The following is a 21,529-nucleotide window of genomic DNA, read 5'->3' on the forward strand; positions in this document are numbered from 1 at the left end:
TACACATGATTATATGATCATACTCTATTTAAGTTTTATTTATTACTGAGAGAAGATGACTTGAATGCTAACTAAAACATTCATCACCTTGATGGCTGGAAGTCTTCTACGGTCTGCTTCTTCTTCACTGGGGGATACGACCTTTAATTGTTTAAAGAAAGAGTATACTCCCTCAAAGGCCGGCAACGCACCCACTAAAATGGGTGTTCATAGCTAAGATGACTGCCCTTTTTGGCGGTTACGTAGGCTCGTTTGTCTTTTTATAAAAAAAAAAAATATACCACAGTATCTGTGTCCCGTGGTGTATTATTAATAATTCTTTCGATATTTAATGGACCATACCTTTTATACCTCTAAGGTTTCTGTCTCACTTTTAATATTATGAAAATAACAAAAAAAAATCTTAATAGGGGTGGCAGTACGCGTGTGCAAGGCGGAGGTAACGGGAATGACATTGAGGTGCACAGCGATAAAACGCTTTCAGAGATTCTCGATGAGCTGATCGAGAACAATGAGCGGAATAGTGCGCCCGACCACACCCTTATGGATCTCGATACGCGAGCTGCTTCACATGACTATCAGGTACACGATAAAAGTGATCGATCCTTGTGTTTCATGAAACTTATATTCTACCACAGCAAATTATCTTTATATAATTCTATGGCCATAGGTCAGAATATGATAAATGCAATTTCATTACTTTATAGGACAAGAAATTAAATTATTAAGAAATCTTGAAGACACTATTGAAATATGAAACACTCGATATATGAATGAATGTACTTATCATTGTCTGATCTATGACCACAATTATATAATTTAACAAAAACATATATGTATATATAATTTTTAAAACGGCTGGACCGATTTTAATGATTTTCGTATGCGTTTGGATGGCGCTTGATATATCATGCAGGACAACGATCGTTTGTCTTAAACTCAAGAATAGCTGGATCGATTTGGATAATTTAATAGAAGGTTTTGAAGGTGGGAACCATAAATAATAAGTAAATACAAATACTTAAAACGACAATTGAATTAAAATAAATTAAAAACCCTTCCTAGCTGGGATATATTTGATGTCCCAAATAATAATAACAAATACTCAGTTTTGACAAATATGTAAGGGATACCAAGCTCACTAAGTCATCTAGTATCAAATAGGGACATAGGGATCTAAAAAAAACTTGAAATTTTTAAAACATTTTTATAGTAAAATTCCTCTATATTAAAAAAAATTACTATATATGTGACAGAGCTTGCATTGCCTACATTTTGTGTCGTTTAAATAATTAAGAATTTTTTTCTATTGAATTTACCAGTAAACCAGAGTACTCTTTCTGTCAAATTATGATTTACGCTAAATGAGTACGGTAAACGGACTATTTAAAAAAAATTAATTATCAACATTTAACATTTTCTCTACCGGGACAGGGCGTGAACGAAAAGAAAGCGGCGATCAACGCGATAACACAGAGTCTCATGCAGTGCGAATCTGTCAGCAAGAGCCCCGTGCCCTCCAGCGGAGCTCAATCTACCGCGCCCCCCGTGTACCCCTCGCAGAGCCCCTCGGGGCCTGGGGCTGCATTGTACGGGGCGGCGCGAGCCAGGGCCTTTGTGGAGCAACATCGAGCGCGGCTGCTTCACTTGCAGGAATCGCAGCAGATGCTCGTCTCACCAGAGGTATGTTGCTCTTCGGAACTTTCCGAATGTGAAAAACAAACATTTAAAAAAAGTTAAATTAGTAAATGTATAACATGTATAAAAATGTCATTTTTTATACATATCAGCTAGTAGAGAATTGCATGGTATATAAGAAAACAGAATGAGTCCAAATCACTAAAGTTTTTTTTTTAATTACTGATATCAAACGTTAGTGAAACGACTAAGCGACCGCGAGAATGTGTATCACACTACGAGCAACGACTCGGGGTTTGCATACATACATCCTGGCATGCAGGGGAGAATATCTGTGATCCCCAGAAGACTTCTGAGTTTCGGGATAGAATTGACATAGATATAACATTTATTACTAACAAAACACACACACAGAAACACACAAATTAACAATAATAAAAAAATAAATAAAAAAGAATGAAAGATAAAAAAAATTTCTTTCTTTTAAAGAACAAGGTTTTAAGTATGTAATGCGTGTGTGTTGTGGTTGTAATTGGCCCAGGCTCAGTATTATGCTGAGGAACAGACTGTTCCACAGTGCTGGTCATTCTGCCAAAGACCACAGCAAAGTATAATAATACTTTGTAGAAAAAATAATATTCGTAAAAGTAAGCAAATTGACCTTACTGAACCCATATATTGCCTTGATGCAGTCATGTCACCTCACTGATTATTGTTACAGGCTGCTGAACAGCCCCAGCAGGATCTGGGGTCAACCATCAACGCACTGGTCTCCGCAACTCCGCCTAATGTCACATTGCTGCCCAGAGCTGACTTCCACCATTTATATCATCCGACCAGTGAGTAACAGTTTCCCTATAAATTGTCCATTTTGTATATCTGGAGGTGCAGAAGACAATTATTTGTGTTTGTTTTAGGTCAAATGGGCTCAAGTTATGGTACAAATAAAATAGTGACGTCACAGCAAAGTCCCATGTTGAGCAGACAACTTCATGTAAGTGTAATTTTTTGGCTTTTAAATGGCTAACTTCAGGGCGAATGTTGTTTATTTGGGTAGCCAACAGCAAAAATATAAATCTAATATCAGAAAAAATGCATGAACCTACTTTAGAAAAATATAATTGTCCGTGCGTACGTATGTGTACGTACGTGAGTGTATAAAGGAGCATGTGCGATCTTATTATTCTTATTATTACTTAATACTTTTTTGTACATACTTCCTGTAGGGAAAAATGAAGGGAAATTTGATCATTGTTTTGACCTTGGCCACAAATTCTATTTATGGGTGTTACAAGGAAAACTTCTTAAACTTTTACAAACGTTTTTTTTTTTACGTAACACTATAATTACTTGGTCTTTGTTAAAAGTTTTTATTGCAAGACTCGATGTTGTAAAAAGTTTGTTTGACATTACATATTAATCCTTTACAACTTGACTGAAATACGTAATAAAAATAATTATTACATTAAAATCCGTTTCTTTCCATTCAGTCAACAATATACAGCTTAAATTTGTTGTATTGATAACTCGTTATCCTAATTACCTTCAGTACCATTGATCTGAACCCTTCCAGGTTCTTCCAAATTGATCTATCCATTGCTTTGTTTCCTGCTAACGCTTCTATATATATTCTATCTACCTTTTTCTAAGGCGCTCTTTTCTCCTACTACCCCTCGGCCCTTTCTATATAATAATTATCTTTTGTATATTCTTTCTATAAAATGACTGCTATATAGGTTACATTGTATCTGGTATAGTGAAGAAATAATTGTCGTGTTACAGGGAGGCGGCGGCGCCTATGGGCCAAGTGTCTCGGGCGTGTCGACAGCGCTGCACACGCCCCTCACTCCCCTCACCCCGCAGCCGTATCATCGCGCTCCCCGACCGCATCACGGTAAACATCACAGATACACATGACACCAAACAGACACACTACAATACACGTTTTACAAGTTGGCGCGATCCGCTTTTGACATACGGCGTTATTAAAACGTGGACGAAAGTAGGCGGTTGCTATGGTTACCATTTTAACGTCGTAACTATGGTAACGAACATGGTACTAACTTTAATCCACGTTTTATAATAATGCTGTTAAAATTACCACAGATATCACACGCGACAGTCCGTGTTCTAATACGAAGTCACAGTCTAGTTTTCTTTGTCCAACTTTTGAGGAAAAGATCTTTGAATTTATATATTTTGATTGAAATTTTCGTATCTGAATACAGCTGCATTAATTACACACTACTACAAAATATGTCATAAACCATAGACTTGAACTAGTATATTTGGCATACTTTATGACTGTGTTCTTGAATGCGAAATAGACTCGTTCAAGATCGAATTTTAGATCAATAACCCGCTATGACGCGGTTGCTCTTACTACAGGCTTTTATATGATTCGTATACATATAGTATGAATTGCATTTATAAAAAAATTATTTATTATCTGTATACGATTATAATCTTATTTCGTTTAGCGATCTCTCTAGGAATCTGCTAATATTTATTCTCACTTTAAAAATCGTTCTGTATTTTAATTTATAAATTCCATTATGGGTTCAGGAGCTGTATTATAGTATTTTATTTGATAGTATTATTAGCGAATTATTTTCCGAAATCAGTCTGATCCAAGATTTCCTTATTGCGCTTTCGCATACTAATTTATATTAATAGATATAGGAACTACCGAAAGCATGATCGCGCAAATCTAATTCTTCGCATGCGTAGACCTACGAGACTAGCGTCGTCCGTTACGACGTAACGATTTAACTAATTGCATGACTATTGGCTTTTTTCCAAAATATTTAGTAAATGCGACGGGTAGAGGTAGCGAGTTAGTCACAGATTCCCAGATCCACGTGTAGATAAAATGTCGTGCCTAAATCGCAGGCGTCGGGCGTGTCGCACGTAGGTAGGTTAGCGGTTAACGGTTAGCGGTGTGTTCCGTTTGTAATGGGCGTGTGTGGCAGTGGGCGGCTACTATGAGGACGGCGACTACTGCGGAGACTACGGCCGAAGGGGGCCACTCGCGCCGCCCCTCGCGCCCCACCCCTCGCCCCACGACCATATGCCTTGTAAGTAGCTCGGCTCATCTCGCCCACTGGGGTACTTCATCCATTTCACGCTCACCTAGGGCGGCCGCTCTGCGAGTCCCGTTATATTAGTTTCGGAATTAAGAGCCACTCATAAATTACGTCACTTTATGAAATTTTGAGTCCCTTCCGAGTTTGTCGTCAATTATTTTTTAAAACTTATTTCAAAAATAAAAAATGTTTCTATGTTAGTTCTTCTCATATCACCACCCGTAAATATATATAAATTGTGACGTAATTTTCAAATAGATCTCTATAAGAAATTTAGTCATATAAATACTTAAATCTTTGGTCAACTCAATCTTGGTAACAATATCGCAGAGCGACCGCCTGTATGAATTCGCCGCAAGGCCTCACCGTTCCACCTACACAATTCATATTTAAGATATGCAATCTCCAGATGAAAGTTCGATTTAGCTCGAACTCATAGGTACATTCTGCACTAGGTAAATCACAATGTATTAATAATTTTACTAACTTTTTTTATTTATTATAACAATAATATAACTTCGCTTACAATGAGGTGATGAATACTAGTCTCTATAAACTATTTGTGAATAGAAATTTGGTATATAAGGTAAGGTTGTAGATAAATTAGACTTTACGAATGATATTTTGCATGATCAGTATTCTCGAACTATCGCTACTTAACAATTTCTATACTATAAGTACATATGACATGCATTGCAAACAAGCTGGTAACGTCTGGATCAGTCTGTCGCGCTTTGAACCTTAATTGTCAAATACAAGGGGTTAATTGAATGCAGATATGGCGGGCGGGGCAGGTGCGGGGCCAGCGGGGGGCGGGACGTCGGAGTACGTACGCAACGAACTTCGGGCTGTCGTGGGCGCACGCTCGGCCAGGCCGGAGATGCACGCGCAGGAACTAGACCCGCTATTGGCCTTCGATATGCCCGCGCCTGGTTAGTATACCCCCATGTCCCACTTCTAAGTATATATCGTGGTTGATTGATTGCTAATGTGAGATAAGGAAATTGAAATGTATTTTTAGGAGAATTTTACATTCCAGTTGCCGGGAGTTATGTTTTTTTAAACGTAAACATTCTAGTGGTATCTAAACTTTAAATATGTATTACCTTAGTTATGTTTACATAATACAGAACTTATATAGCTAAAATTTGGAAGCTTTATATTATTTTAACATTTTCTAAGCTATCTGGTGTTTTATAATGTATATTTCAATTTTCTTTCTTCTAGCTAGAAGTTGTTATAATAAAACAATTAACTTTGTACATACACATACTAATATTTTCAGTCCATTTCGTGTGTTAAATTTATCATTCTAATATTTCTTTATTTAAAATATCCCTATATTTGGCCATTTTATGCCGTAGAAATCATTTCAGAGGCCAAACTGAAGGCAATCGATCATTTCATAGTTAACTTAATAGTGAAGGTTCGTACTTATTATTGTAGATACGTTTTATATGCAGGGACTCACCCTGATGATCATAATTGTATTAACTAATAAACTGGTTAAATATAAAATTGCCGCCGTTGAGTCGGACGTTAATAGGTTGTATCTGATAGAAAAATCAAAGCCGTGCAGTAATTTTGTTAAATGTTTATAGTCTGATAATCCCGAGGTCATTATACGATAATTTAATAATCTATTTCCTGTTAATATTTCAATAACATGCCACTCTTTGATTCTAGCCATAGTGCAAGCATTGAACTTCTTATGTATGACATTGTAACCAATTTCGTAGATATAAAAAAATATGTTAAATACGCGTCTCATATTCACTAACTTCGCACCGTGCCATATCATGTTTCCGTTAACGTCGACATGCTTTTACTTACAAAGTTAGTTTGTTTTGCGGCCAAATGAGATATGACCGTAGCTCATAGCTGTAAAGAGAAGGGTCGGTCAGTGGCAATGTAGCGTGTGGTACGTAGGTGGCGGCGGCTCGGGCGGGCGCGGCGCGGCCAACGCGTGGAAGGCGCCTCAGAGCACTCCGGTAAGACTGGGATGCAACCAGCGACATCATTTATTCACCCAGACACTACTTTTTCTTTAGGTTTTTCATTTTACGTAGAGTACATAAGCGTATTACGTATTGAGTCTGCTCTGCTGCGTGTGTTGTCGAACAGTTTTGATTTATAGGCCGATTAAGAAATGTGCCAACGTCAACCAGCGTGTCATAAAGCGTAGAGCGCGAAGTTGTCAAATTAATCGATGGTCAGCTTGGTACATTTCCCGGTTTAATGATGAAGCTTTTGTGATGTGTACCTATGTCATTCTAGACGACTCTTTTACGATAGATTTAACTTAAAGTCATTTGCTTTTTAGGTATTGTCTTATGACATTTTAGCTTTTAATAGGACAATGGGGTAATTCGCATGCGATGTGGGTGGAGGTTAACGAGTTTAGATTTAACTCGAAAAGTTTGATTTTGCCAATAGATCGCTTTGTTTGGCTTCTGAAATAATTTAATAGCATACGAATTATTTCGTTTTACGAGTGCAGTTTTAGTATTGAATACAATCTGATGCATGTTATAATTACTAAAAAAACGAGCGATCAAAATGTAGACGTTTACTTCCGTACGTTACATGAAATATGTCACAATTATTTTAGAATATGCCTATTTATTTATTGAAATTTACCACATCTATCACTATATTTACAGTATATGTTACTAGCTATCTTTTCTAAAAATATAAGACAATTGTGGTAAACATAAATATTACAAAAAAAAAAAATAAAAAAATAAATCAATCAAATATTTAAATTGTTTATTTTTAAACGAATTGTGATTCCGTTGTATCGTACGGGGTAACATAGCGAATCGATCAGTTAATTGCTTTACTTTTAGCACGCTTTCATTTGTCATAAAATCACATTTTGATATGCTCTATTAAAAGATCATCTTCAACAAAATTATGAGGATCATTTTTAATCTTTTCTATATTTCATAATAATTGAGACTAAAAACCATGCCTAATATTTGTGGATCAGAAAAGGGCGTTCAGCATTTATCTTTTACACTCTGCATCGCCTGTTATTTGGTCTGTCAAATTCTGGTGCCTTGCTCGGTGTTACGCACCACCGAAACACGATTGTTGTCGAAAATACCATCGATACACTATTGTTGTAGAGAGGCGTTGTCGAGAATACCATCAAAACACAGTTGTTGTTGAGAGGTGTTATCGAAAATACCATCGACACACGATTGTTGTTGAGAGGTGTTTTCGAAAATACCATCGACACACGATTGTTGTTGAGAGGTGTTTTCGAAAATACCATCGACACACGATTGTTGTTAAGAGGTGTTGTCGAAAATACCATCGACACACGATTGTTGTTGATAGGTGTTGTCGAAAATACCATCGACACACGATTGTTGTTAAGAGGTGTTGTCGAAAATACCATCATATCACGATTGTTTTGGGTAGTGTGTAAATCAGCAGCGAGGCACAATTTTTAAAAAGTGGTGTTGTAAGTCCGTGTCCCTACAGAGTACTACGGAGGCGGGCTCGGCGGCGGGCGGTGATGAGGCGCCGGCCAGCAAGGCCTCTCTGCTTCAGAAGCTGCTGTCGCAGTGACCGGCCACGCCCTTGCATTTACGCCCCGCCCTACTCCCCGATAAATCTTCGATATTAGATGTCTGTATGTATGTATAGTTTAGATGTAAGTTATAGTGCGACGGTGACTTCCTCGAAGTAATGCGGAATACTTGTCATCACTTTAACGCATATTTCCATAGACCGCGTGCAATATTATACGAATACATATTTTTGGCGTTGTAAACGTTATGTATTATAAAGTCAGATGTTACCTGTTATGGCGAAATAAGTTAGTATTCGGAGCGAATACGTTCAAGTCTTCGACTCTATGCTTTTTATTTATATTTTGGTGTGAATTTCAGTTACATTGAATAATGTACAACGTTTTACAATTATAAATCTGGTTTATATGAATTTTTTTTTGACGCATAGAGACCGAGGGGCCGCAGTGTGTATATAGAGTGTTGTTAAATTATAGGCTGTTGCTTTAGTGTAAATATTTTGTTAAAATATACTTGTGTTTCTTATTTTAATATTACTATTAAATTTAATTTTTATTTCTGTAATTATTATTTACAATAGTTGTCTGTATCGTGAATTCCCACAAATATGACGTAGGACGCTCGGAAAGTCGTGCCCGACGTGGCTCCTAGATTTGAGCGTAGGCCGTCCTAAGGACTCACACTGCCGATAGGCGTCTAAACGACACACCTAACACTACCTCAACTCAAGTACTGTTATATCAAAATTGATACGCCATAACATTATAGAGGTGTTATTGGAAATTAGTAGTGCGGCTTTCGTCTTAGAACTTCGCCCTCGCGGCGTAACTATAGTGCTCAATTTCACATCTTCCTAGATCTGAACTTCCAAAGCAAAATCACATTAGTAAAACTAAAAGCGTCCAATTCGGATATTAATTCCATACGCAAGATACTTAGGAACCTTATGTAAAAAAACCGTAAATGTAGGATTTAAATTTCTCGTCTAGCTGTTAATATTAGCGGTGGGTCGAACTAGAACCGCACAATGTAGTGTAAAGGTGTATGAACTCAAGTGTGCTTTTGTGTCCATTTAATTAGAGCGAGTGGGACCATAGTAATAACATTTATTAAAAAGTTGCTGTACTCATTGGAGCATTATCAATTCCCTGTCTACGCGGACCTTTACCATTTGAGATACCTATTTCAAAGTCCTCCCTCGTTCACTTGTGGCATTCTCATACATGTACGTAACAGCCTGGCCACGGGACATTCGCCGACGCGAATATTCGCGCGGTGCGAACCGCGATGCGTCTAGCGACTGAAATAAACTCATAGCAATGTACTAATCAAGCCACGCGCAACGGCGACCAGCGATGCGACCGGCAAAATGTACCGAGCGAATCGCGCGGGCGACTGACGTCGCGACGGGCGAGCGAAACAAATGCATGAATCAGTACGGTGCAAGCCACAGAGTCGAGCGGCAGTCGCGGCGAATAGAGAAGGGAATAAATAAGTTTAGTCGTGGTCGCGGCGAAAAATGAATACAGAGTTTTTTGTTACTGAAATACTGGCTAGACCAGCTATTTGGAAGTCTGGCCATCCACAGCATTAATTTAATATACCTTAATCTCAAAAACAATTTTTCAGCGGCACTTAAAATTCTATTTGCATTAACATTTTTCTCCAATTCTGGTTGAATATTCATAAGAATATAATTGAAGGTTTCAATACTCATTCTGGTATACTCAAAAAAATAATTCTGGATATATTCTGAATTTCTCATACTTCTTGTGGAATTCTCCACAATTTCTCCAAATATTAGGTCTTGAACCAAAAGCTATTACTTTCCAAGCAATATCGAGATGATTTCGATAAAGACATTTCGCTGTCGAACTTCCTTACTGGTCGCGGCGGCAAACGTGACTGGTCCGTGGCCTGCAAACGGCCCCGCGCGAATGGTCGCCTCGCCTCCCGCATCGCCGTTCGCACCGCCGATCCCCGTGGCCAGGCCGTAACGTTTACAGAAATTTTCTCATGGCTTTTGTCATTATCTCTCATAGCATACTTCTTAAGTAGCAATATTCTGGAATTACCACCCGTAGATAATAAAAAATAAATTTAAATGTGATGTATTATACCTACCTAAAGATGAACGTACAAATAACAAGTAGAATACCCAAACCAAAATAAAGGTGTAAGCTGAATAAGAAATAATTATAAATATTTTTGTACCTTAAAAGTATAATAGTTCTGATATACTACTGACCAATATTATTTCACCAGGGGCTTAAATACTAGCATTTTTGATAGTGAGATAAAGCTTTACATCCGATAAAGGTAGCAATATTCCATTCCATTTGTTTTATTACGGACAGACGCGCCGTGCTATCCGCCGACTATACAAAGTACAACTGATGGCCTTCTACCATAGATGACACTCACGTCAGATATGTCAACGTCACTGTCAAACACGAACAGAGCTCGTGTAACGGTCAAGAGATGATATTTTTTACATGTTTATAACGAAATAGATGTTAATAATTGGCGTCCATTGGATTATTGTGACACGTTTTAACACGCCGGGTGCCAGGTAAAAGTATTTTTTCAAAATCACAATACAATAATTAATCGTATACTCGATGTAAAAATAAATCGGTAAAGTCATGGCCTTCATAATAAAAAAACCGCAACATTGGTGATAAAATAGCCTATGCTTCATATAAAGAGACGCAGTATTTTTTAATATATTGTTGTAACGAATGTGTATAAGTGAATATGAATGATATAATTATTGATAAGCTACTTCAGTTTTATTAATAACACTAAACTTATATTCGATCTAAGCTAATGTTACGATAAATGTTAAACAACTTCTCGATCGTCAAATGTTTGCGAAATTGAATATTCTTTAAAGAGTGTCAATTTAAGCTTTGAACAAGCCAACGAATAAAATATTTATAAAATATTTGGAAATAGCAGTCTAAATCAATGAAATGTAATGCTTTTCTCGCGATGTACATCCGGCTGAGGCGGGCTATCCGCTGATCGCCAGCAAACCCAAGGTAGCAAATAAGTCGAACATTGGTTAAAAATCATCAACGAATAATTATTCCTATATTAATATTTTGATAAAATTGTAAAATTGGCCTTTATACTGTGAAATGTTACTCTGTAATTTAGAAGATATTTGTGTAGCACATTTTTTTAACATTTCACGTAGATTACGCGAGACTCCGACGAAACGAACTAAAATGCAGTGAACGTTCTCGCGTGGAACGTTCCGTTTAACGTGTCGAAAATAAACGTGAACTCTATGTTCACAGATATTCATCTATCATTGTTACTTTAAGAATTATTGTCATTTCAAAATTCTTATAGATTTATCACCATAGATTTAAAAATATTAAAAATTTCAAAAGATTTGTCTATGTATTTCGAAATGTTATATAAATCGGAATTTTATGTAAGTATAATCGGAATAATTATTTTTGCATTAAGTATCCCGTCGCACAGAGTGATAACAAAGTGGAAATTAAAAAGGGTCCAAAGACTCCATCCGCAGCCGCAGGCGCAGCGAAAAATTGGACTGTGTTTTCGATGTGATATGATTAGTTTAACTAAAGCTCTGTGCACGGGCTAGCGGTAGTGATATAGCTCCACGATGAAGAAACATTGATGGGTACGGGAATCTTTGTTTCAAAAGGAAAACATAATTAGTGTATGTATAATATTCACCCTACATTAAAATTTGTATTAAATCAGTTTGTAATTCCTCCGTAGATTATATGTGATATTTATAAGATGACAGTCGCTAACACGATGAGGTATTTGATCCCGTACAGTTGATTTTATTTTTTGTATAAAATCATGCCTCGAGTCTTGGCCTGTCGTCTGCGTACAGGGGTATGTCGTGTATTCGTTTAGGTGTTATCCGACGTAGGCGCACTCACAGCTAATTATGTTTTCGAGCCTGAAACGTTAGGCCAGCGGCGGAAAGGGTTATTGCGACGTTCTTATTTAATATGAAATGTGTGAAACACAGAATTACGGGTGGGTTATATTTGTCAGCTTTAACGTGTAGTCATACCCAGTCTTAAACAGACTAAAACTATTTAGTGTTGAATATAACTAGTCGTTTTCGTGCGCAGTAATCTTTTTTGCGAATGGCACATGTCTGTGTTATTTAGTTCTTCAGATGTTAGTTAAGCTCGTTTGTGTTGCTGTGCTTCACGAAGCATTGTATGTATGTTTATAAATTGTACATAGCTAAAGTACATTATATTTTTACGTCTAGAATACAACCAAAGTTGTTATTGAAGTGATGGTTGATTAATATTTGATATATTATGTAGCTCGTTATGTTTATATTTTACTTAATGTAAAACATGTTAGTTGTACGAGTACACCGCACTGTGCGTTGTACGCAGCCACTCTGATATTAATTATAACGAATTTACTGGTTCGGAAAAAATTGTGTGAAGCAAAATGAATGTGTAGCTTTCATTATTTTCTAGTACCTCGTTTCGACATCTTAATAGTAATTGTCAATTACTTAATCCGATGCTTCGTACCACGTATTCGAATCTAAAACAATTTTATTCGTATAACAGAAGTTTTAAGTACATTATGTTTAAGTTGTATTTTTTGTACATTTTAGATTCGAAAATATATTAATATCTAAATAAAACTGTTTTTAATTTACCTCCAGCCTTTAAAATTACTCTCAAATTTTGTATATTTTATTAGCTGACCCGGCAAACGTCGTTTTGCCATGTATATTATTTCTAGGAAAATTTTTATTAGTTCAATAAAAATAACTATATATAACGAATTTCACTGGACCGAGCATTTTTTTACGTTATAGAGAGCTTGTCGTTATAACGACAGACGTTATAAAGAGTTTACACTGTATCTACTATAAGAAAAAATAGAGGTTGATTGTAGAGGGGTGAAAATTCAGGGTTTTATGTATTTTTTAATGCTACATAATAAAAAAAATCTACTAGCCGTTTAAAAAACAATTGGTAAAAGCGTCAACAAACCGACATTCATAAAAGACTATTTTTTTTCTCTAACAACCTTCTGTAACTAGTTGGAATTGTCCGATAGCGGCTTCATCATATGACAGTTTTAAACGTCTGATTCTATGGCGTATAATTTGTCTAACGGTCCCTGCTGCATTAACCCCGCTATTGGAGTTTGTAATCTGGCAAGGAATTACGAGCTTTCTCGCAAATCATATGACCACTTTCAGGAACATGCAGTCGCTTTTGTTGCAAAAACCACGTAAACAAAGCCTATGTCAAACTTCCGAGCAAAAATATGGTAGCTGTCACCTTTATCTAACATTTCTATAATCAGCAATTTGTCTTTTAATGTTAATATTGAATTTGTACGTGGCGACTCCATGATATTAGTGAGCGCGCTAAATTGACACTAGACGGAAGGCGATAAACTAAAGATTGACGACGGATTGGCTCATGGCAGCCCGCCCTTCTCGCGAAGCCGATCATCGAACAAGCGGGAGTCCGGTTTACCGAGGCACTACTGTATCACTTATATTCTAGAATAGAATTCAAGAAACAATAAAATGAATGTGTGTTAATCTCTTTATTTACTTAATGAACCTACACCGTAAATTATTTAAAAAAAATTATGTCATAATTGTTTTTGAATGAAATTTTCATAGAAGTAGATTGCAGAAGTAGATGTTTCGTGATACAACTATAATATGTCTGTCATCAAATATATAACAACGAAATATAAAAAGATAGGCCTTTAAATATACCTTTTCGTGTATAGTCTATATCTAATATATTCATATCATATCTAACTTTGTATAGGTTGTATTAACTACACGTGTTTCACTTATTTTACGAAGCTTGAGCTACATGAATATATTAGCAAATCTACCGTTTATTATCTATATGTTACTAAGCACTTTTTACGATGGTAGAAGGTAACTGTCAAAGAAGAAATTAAATACTTCAAAACCAAGATGGATTCAATGTCCATTGTCATCTGTCAAACTTTATCTCCAGAGCTGTCAACTGAAATTATTCAGTCGGGGGAAAAATTCTTTCTGTGATAAAGACTAGCTGTACTTGGACTTTTATAATTTGGCTGTGTAACGTGATCTAAATTGATGAATTTTTAACAAAACAGTGTATCTTAGAATGTTATTAGTGTGTGCGATTCAGAAAGAAGTGAGAAATCATTTCGGACTTTATTAGGTTCAGTGTCATTGAAAGATCACGATGCGTATCAGTTTTGTGTTATATTGGTGCGTATTTGTTCATATTTGTAATGCCAATGATGTGGACAGAGCAGAAGCAAGAGACAGCGGTCGAAGGGGAAATTGGGGTCCCATTTCAAGGAGCAGTTCCTTCATGAGTGACGCAGCGGCTGTATCCAATGAGCTCTGTAAGTATTTGCATTCTGACACCTGTTGGCGTCCTTCAGACCGGCTGATAGATTTATTACGGTATCAATTCATAATGTAACAGTTTTTTAAAAATAAAACTTCCATTTCCGCTTTATTATCAAGCAATGACCTTATAAACATCTGTTTACCTTGTCTAGTAATACGAGAATGTTCTGATACACGATTGTGGTGCAGTTCCGTTGTTATACTAGTATAACACTTAAATTAAAGGTTTTTTATTACACCAATGTGAATTTTATAATAATTGTCAAATGGTCACAGGATAAAAAAAAACATAAACCTGTGCTTGAGTTCATTAGAAATCTTTACTTATCCAATTTATGTACTGTAATTATTATTATTTTCTTGTGGCTAGAACTTTATACAAAAATATTTTTTTCTCCTAAATTAGTAATTATTTGATTTAACTATATAACAAGCCCACTTTTCAGATCAGGTTTCGTAGCATCTACTTCCTTTTCAATAATTTTTACAAGACTATTTTGCTACAGTAGGTATACAATGTGGAGAACCATTTCTGAAACAAATATCTTTCTGTTAATATTTTTTATATGACCAGCTCTATGTAGCAGCTTTTTTTTTTAAATCTGGGCACATGGCTTCTCTTTTATTAATTTTGTATAATTTAATCTCTTATTTGGTCTTCACAGTAACAATCTAGTGTAGTTTTTGTGTTCTTGAATGTATTCAAGAAAAAACTACACCACTTTATAAAATGTTAACATAAAACAAAGGCAATTTATGTTACATGTTGAGAATCACAGTGCCCAAAAACAACCAATTATTATAATGATTCACAAAAATGATTTCATAAAGTGCGGTAAATTAGTACTTTACTATGTAAATTGTGTTGTGCAATGTACATGGACATCTGACCATTATCATTTTGTTCTTAAATTACTGAGAATTTATGAGCTTTGTCATTAGTTACTGTACAGCAAAATTGAGGCATATTTTTTTATTATAAATGATATAACTTGTGACTATATTGAAATTAACTAGACACACCAATTAGCATGTTAAAATAGCCTTAGTTCACATTGACATAAAATATATGAAAATTGTTTTAATAATTTTAACAACTAACATTAGCTTTTATAACACTGCATTGAATACATAGTTTACACTTACATTCCCCAGAAGTCACTGTTTTATTTTTTAATAGGAAACATCCAACACCTCAGTTTTATCTCAAATAGTAGCGTAGTAGAGTCTTAACTGTTTGTATAGAAAAAAAACTTTAATTATTGGCTTTTTTTCTAAACATTAATTCATTAACTACTTTCTATGATTCGTAGTAATTACGTTATTAAAACTATAGATCCCGGGCGCTAGCTGTCATCACGATTAAAACAACTTTATCAGTAAAGAATATACGATCATCTAAATGTACTTACCATGCGAATACCGCATTTGCATCAGGAACTAAAATACTCGATAACGCGTGACACAATAGCTTTTCAGCATTATCACGTGTCCAAGTATTGTCTGGACGCGGTGTCGAAAATAGTTCTTAAGCTCACATCTAACGATGAATCGTTAGAGTGTAGATAGATAAATGTACAATTAACTTTGTTGCTTTTTAATTGTAGGTTTTATCGATATTATTAGATTCGAATTAAAAGTAGTGTAGACGACAAAAGTGAATTTTAATTACTTGTTCTACTTTTAATCGAATTGTTAATTATTCTTTATCAATCTCATCGTTATAGAATTAAAATGGCAACCCGTATGCGAGTGGCCTTACGCGAGAAGTCATTGAATATCTGTTTCTGCTTGTAGTGCCACGTCTGCGTGACTCATACTTCTGTCTACTGGTGTGCGGTTCTTGTAATTATATACAAACGTTTTGTACTCTGATGGAAAGTCGTTTTCATTTACGTCCCGGCTGCACAACAGAATTTTGTTTCTACGTGCGAAACCGGCGTTAGATTCTGGAACTGTCAGGCACAAATACCTTTTATATGCCTATAGATAAATAATAATTAATTGAAAGGCCCATTAATCTTTCCCATGTCCCATTAGGTGAATACGTTAATTAATACTAAATAAAAATCTTTTTATTCTCCAAACGTAAACAAACAATGACATGCAATTATTAGCTTTAGACGGCGGATTCTCTGAAATTGATGTTTATCGCAGCTTCATTATTATTCCATTTATGTCACTGGCTTTTTACTCTTTTCCATTTTGCCCAAATTTAGTATCCTTAAGTCCTATCACGTCTTGACCTTACCTTGAACGTGCAAAAATAATTGGGCATACTTCCTCCAAGATTCAATCTTGATATCTCATTAAAATTTTCTCACAGTGAACGAGTAATTAAAACGCGTAATAAACCCTGTTGACGTGGGATTACATGCCAACATTATCGCAAAAGTGGATAAATATTTGTCTAAAGCGATTCAACACGTGCACATATTGTGTTAATACAGTTTTATGAAACATTGTGCCGAGTAGTTTACCCTATTTAATTGCGCGATGTATAATCGTCCTCGTTTTATGGGCTAATAAAGAGTGGCGCTTAAACCTTATATGGCTCTGGCCTCAGATTGTATCCTTTGATAGATTTTAATGGTCAAAGTACAAATTACAGCTTATTACATATGTATCAATTATTATATTATGTTTGAACACCCTGAATAGGAACGTATAAAAAATATACAAGATTTTTAAACTCGGTTAAATATAACACAGTTTGAGCTAAAATAATTGAAAATTAGGAAATTCTCCTAAAGTAGTAAAATATAAATAAATCAGTGGAGCTACCATCGGTCTGGGCCTCAGATTTCTGTCTGTTTCATGATCATTTATCTATTAGGCAAGTAGATGATCACCCTCCTGTGTCAGAAACACGCCGTCGACTTTTTGGTCTAAGTTTCTTCACAATGTTTTCCTTCACCGTTCGAGCGAATGTTAAATACACATAGTCCATTGATGCACAGCCGGGGATCGAACCCACGACCTCAAGGATGAGAGTGGCACGCTGAAGCCACTAGGTCAACACTGCAGTAAAATACATTTTTGATTTTTAATCCGTTCCTTCCAAAGCGTAGCAGCATTCAACAGCAATGGCTATAATAAACACACAATCACTCGTGAACTGTATTGGGATGTCTAAATTAAAAACCCAGACCATTTGCGCCAAACGTAAATAACATTGCAACGTCGTTTTGGCACGCAGCCTCTTCGAAATATTGTTTCTATGCCTATATCGGTATACATTATATCTATTACCAAATGTGTTATTGAAAATTGAACTACTATTGCTGATTGATACATAGTATAAGGATTTAAATCTTCATATTGGTACTAAATTATGTATATATTGACTTAATAATTTGCGTTTTGCTGTTTTAGTCGTGTTCTTATTAGAATGGATTTTTTTAAATTTCAAGTTCTATGCATGTAATGGCCGTAAATGCAGTGTAAACTCTTTATAACGTCATTCGTTATTAACGAAAAAAAGAGTTAAGTTTGTTTGGTTTAACCCAATACCCACACATTAATTCTTCCCTCCCAATAACAAAGTCTCTCTATAACGAATAAAATGCTCGGTCCCTTGCAATTCGTTATAAAGAAACTGTAGTTAGTACAGTTTTTGCAATAGTAAAAATAATATTTACTATCACTACTCAAGTAGTTCATTTATTTTAATCGAATGTATTTCTAGTAAATAATAAATACATAATTACAATTAAATTTTAACAACAGTCAGTCAGGTTGTCTTCTAACATAGGCCTATTTTAGAAGATTCTGCGCCTTCCTAGCTTAGCCTGCGTCGACAGACAATCTGCCCATTTTACTTGGCGTCTCCTCTTCCTTTTTCCTTCTCTTAGATGCCTTTCTAATACAGGTTTTGTCCATTTGTTTTTTTTTTCTTATTATAATCTAGTTAATAGTACTTACAGTTGTTTAAAAATATAGAATGTTATTTATATATCATTACTACGCGGTGAGACGATACAATTTTTTATCTTCATTATTTGTTTATAGACCAGTGCAGACCAGACGGGTCTGGGCGTTACTGCATACGATGTTTTGCATTTTCTGAGAAGATTTACTATGGTAATATATATAGATTTTTTACTATAGGAAAGTAGAGATTCCAACGAACTGAAAGCACACCAACTTTTTGTAAAAAGCTGATATTTTGACGGGTAAATTTTCGATTGAAAATTAGGGAGTTTTTTCGATATTCATTCAAAATAAGGTGAAAAAATAAATATTTTTAATCAAATAAATTACAGCGTATTTGGGACATAGAAAGGTAAGTTTTCACCAAATTTCGTTAAAAAAAAAAAGAAATTTGTAAAAGATAAAAATTTAAAACCAAAAACTAGGTTTTTTGAATTTTTCACATAAATTTTGAGGTTATGTGAAAAATGTGTGAATACAAAAGTTTTAGATCATTTTATTACCTACAACTTTGCCATTTAACTTTCTTCGATAGGACTTTTAGTTTTGCCGGAAATCGAGATATACCGTTTTTTACCCTTAAAACATGAAGTATGAAGGAACGTTGGAATTTAATAAATAAATAGCCATAAACCATCTAGGTAGGTAGTCATGTCGTTTCATGTCGATACGATCAGTGGCTTAGGCGTGATTGAGCCTCAAACGAAGACCATTTTCATTATATATATATAGAAGAACACTATGACAAGCGTATGCCGAAATCTTATACATTTGATGAAGTCTTCTTACCCCCATCGCGAAAGGTTCTAAACGTCAACAGTAATACTTCAAAAACTTATGGGATTTCATATATAAAAGTCATACTTTTATGATGATATTTTATAGGCTGTCTCGCCTCTAAATTTTACCCGTAGTGACAATAAGAGGTCGCTCAAACATTCGTGTAAACAGTTAAAACTTCGGTATTAGCTTAATAGCTCCATATAGCTTGTAAAAATGATACCTATAATACTCAGATAGGTGAAGAAGGGCATTTCAAATCTGTATTCTGTTAGCAAGCTGTACTTGGGTAGAACTAATGCTTATGCGATCATGTCAACATGATTCTATTATCATTTGGAATAGAATTAACCCAATTCTATAAAGTATGTCAATCCGTTCGCTATGCTTTGATGTTTCCGAACCTTGTATAGCATATTCGTCCGGTACTTGTTAAATTTAATGATTTTAGTTATTTTGGGTAGAAATGGAGTACATAAGAGATTCAGAAGACAATGATTCAGGCTCAAGTAAGGGCTATTTAGATTTGACACAAATTGAATACTTTTTAATATGTATAATAATTATACGTATAATGTATAATGTATATATATATGTAGATACATAAGTATTGAAACGTAACGTTAAGTATTAACGTCGTCACATGAGCTCGGTATAAAAAGTACATTCGCATAAAACATGTTATGATAAAAAAAGCAATGGCGCTACAACCTTTTAGGTCCGGGCCTCAGATTTCTATATATATTTCGTGATCAAGTGTTTTTCTAATAGGCAAGGTGTCGATAGACCGTGCCTGATACATGCCCTTGACGTTTTTGTGTCTTTTCCGGTTTCCTTACAAAAATTTTCCTTCGCGTTACCAGCGAGTGTTAAATGCGCATATAGATAGAAAGTCCATTGGTGCACAGTCGGGGATCGAACCTACGAACTCAGCTATGGTAGTCGCCCGCTGAACCCAGGTCAAAACTGCTCTTGATTCAATGTGATAAATGACATCTTAGCTCTCACTAGTTTCAGAAGATATATAAATTGTAAAACCTATTTATAACTTACATAATGTAGTTGAACGAATCTCACCAAGTAACACGCTCAAGTTCAGCCGCATGACTTCAATGTGAGAACTGAATAACTTGTTTTGTAAGGTCAAATATCAATTTGTAATAATAGAACATTTATTTCAAAATACTTAAAGATATTTCCTATGCATTGATGATGTCAGTACGACAGGAAATTCAGACAGCCTTAATGGCTGTTAGACATTGTTTATGGTACAAAAAAGGTAAATTTGTATGTTTTTACATTATCTGTTATCAACTAAAATATTAGGAGTTAATCATTTCTAAAGCCAGATCCAGTTGATAAGGTTCACCAAATATTTGATCGGAATTTTTATGTCAACACATTATTGTTGGTTTTAATTTCCTCCGTCTTTTTACTTGTTTTGTCATATTACTATAAATTTTGAGTTTTGAGCCTGAGAGTTTGGGGCCGTTCAAGTATTACGTAGCAGATTTAGTGCAATTTATCCCCCCCCCCCTCTTGTCCGCAAAAGTAAGCAAAACTCTCAATAATAGTACATAAACGTATTTCTGTGTGGGTAATATGTGTAAAAAAGTAAGTAATTACTGTTGACGTTGAATCACCAAATACGAAAATCAAAGAAACGAGAACCTTCCCCCCCCCCCCCCCATAGTGCTTACGTAATACTTAAGCGAAAAGAGAGGTCCCTTCTGAGAAGGGGTCGCTTGTATAGTCCGTTGTAAACTTGACTTCTATAAACGTGTCTTGATTTCATGCAAATAAGCATTAAAAATACTAGCTAGAATATGTTTGCTTTTCCATTGTAAAGTTGGACTGTTATTAAGAACACGTAGCACGCAATTCCATTATTGTTAGCCTTAACTATCCGACACGGTTTAATAGCTGATTGTTACAGCTTATAAACTAACACGAGTTTTGCTACGTACATTTAATAGTTGTATTGAGTTGGTGCTTGGAGGCTTAATATGTACCCGCTCACCGTCTACAATCTATCAAAGGACTGGCTTATGAACACACCTTACGCAGTGTTGGAGATCCTTCTGAGGCCTAATATGTGACACCATTCAATATATCACCTAATATGTGACTCACTCACT

At 35.4% G+C, this 21,529-nt stretch overlaps 2 protein-coding genes and 1 long non-coding RNA gene across 11 annotated transcripts in view; 2 read left to right on the forward strand and 1 right to left on the reverse strand.

Moving 5' to 3' along the window:
• LOC125056812 overlaps positions 1-9,213 on the forward strand; it is a 34,879-nt gene extending 25,666 nt beyond the window's left edge. For 5 of the 8 annotated variants that reach the window (XM_047660102.1, XM_047660103.1, XM_047660101.1 and 2 more), the window contains 9 exons: positions 411-582; positions 1,435-1,683; positions 2,360-2,477; positions 2,556-2,632; positions 3,421-3,532; positions 4,611-4,715; positions 5,501-5,656; positions 6,654-6,715; positions 8,217-9,213. In XM_047660102.1, coding sequence (XP_047516058.1) covers positions 411-582; positions 1,435-1,683; positions 2,360-2,477; positions 2,556-2,632; positions 3,421-3,532; positions 4,611-4,715; positions 5,501-5,656; positions 6,654-6,715; positions 8,217-8,303 — 1,138 coding nt within the window. In that variant the 3' untranslated portion in view covers positions 8,304-9,213. The remainder of the gene's footprint in view (positions 1-410; positions 583-1,434; positions 1,684-2,359; positions 2,478-2,555; positions 2,633-3,420; positions 3,533-4,610; positions 4,716-5,500; positions 5,657-6,653; positions 6,716-8,216) is intronic. The other 3 variants (XM_047660100.1, XM_047660104.1, XM_047660099.1) reach the window with 2 other exon arrangements.
• A 5,078-nt stretch (positions 9,214-14,291) lies between these two features.
• LOC125056435 (stromal interaction molecule homolog) overlaps positions 14,292-21,529 on the forward strand; it is a 46,030-nt gene continuing 38,792 nt past the window's right edge. For both annotated transcript variants that reach the window (XM_047659524.1, XM_047659525.1), the window contains exon 1: positions 14,292-14,671. In XM_047659524.1, coding sequence (XP_047515480.1) covers positions 14,506-14,671 — 166 coding nt within the window. In that variant the 5' untranslated portion in view covers positions 14,292-14,505. The remainder of the gene's footprint in view (positions 14,672-21,529) is intronic.
• LOC125056437 lies at positions 14,635-16,551 on the reverse strand. The gene is made up of 2 exons (XR_007118060.1): positions 16,091-16,551; positions 14,635-15,210 (listed from the first exon to the last, which is right to left on the reverse strand). It is a non-coding gene; the product is annotated as an uncharacterized LOC125056437 (long non-coding RNA).

This window comes from Pieris napi, chromosome 15, assembly GCF_905475465.1.
Source record: "Pieris napi chromosome 15, ilPieNapi1.2, whole genome shotgun sequence".
NCBI lineage: Eukaryota > Metazoa > Arthropoda > Insecta > Lepidoptera > Pieridae > Pieris > Pieris napi.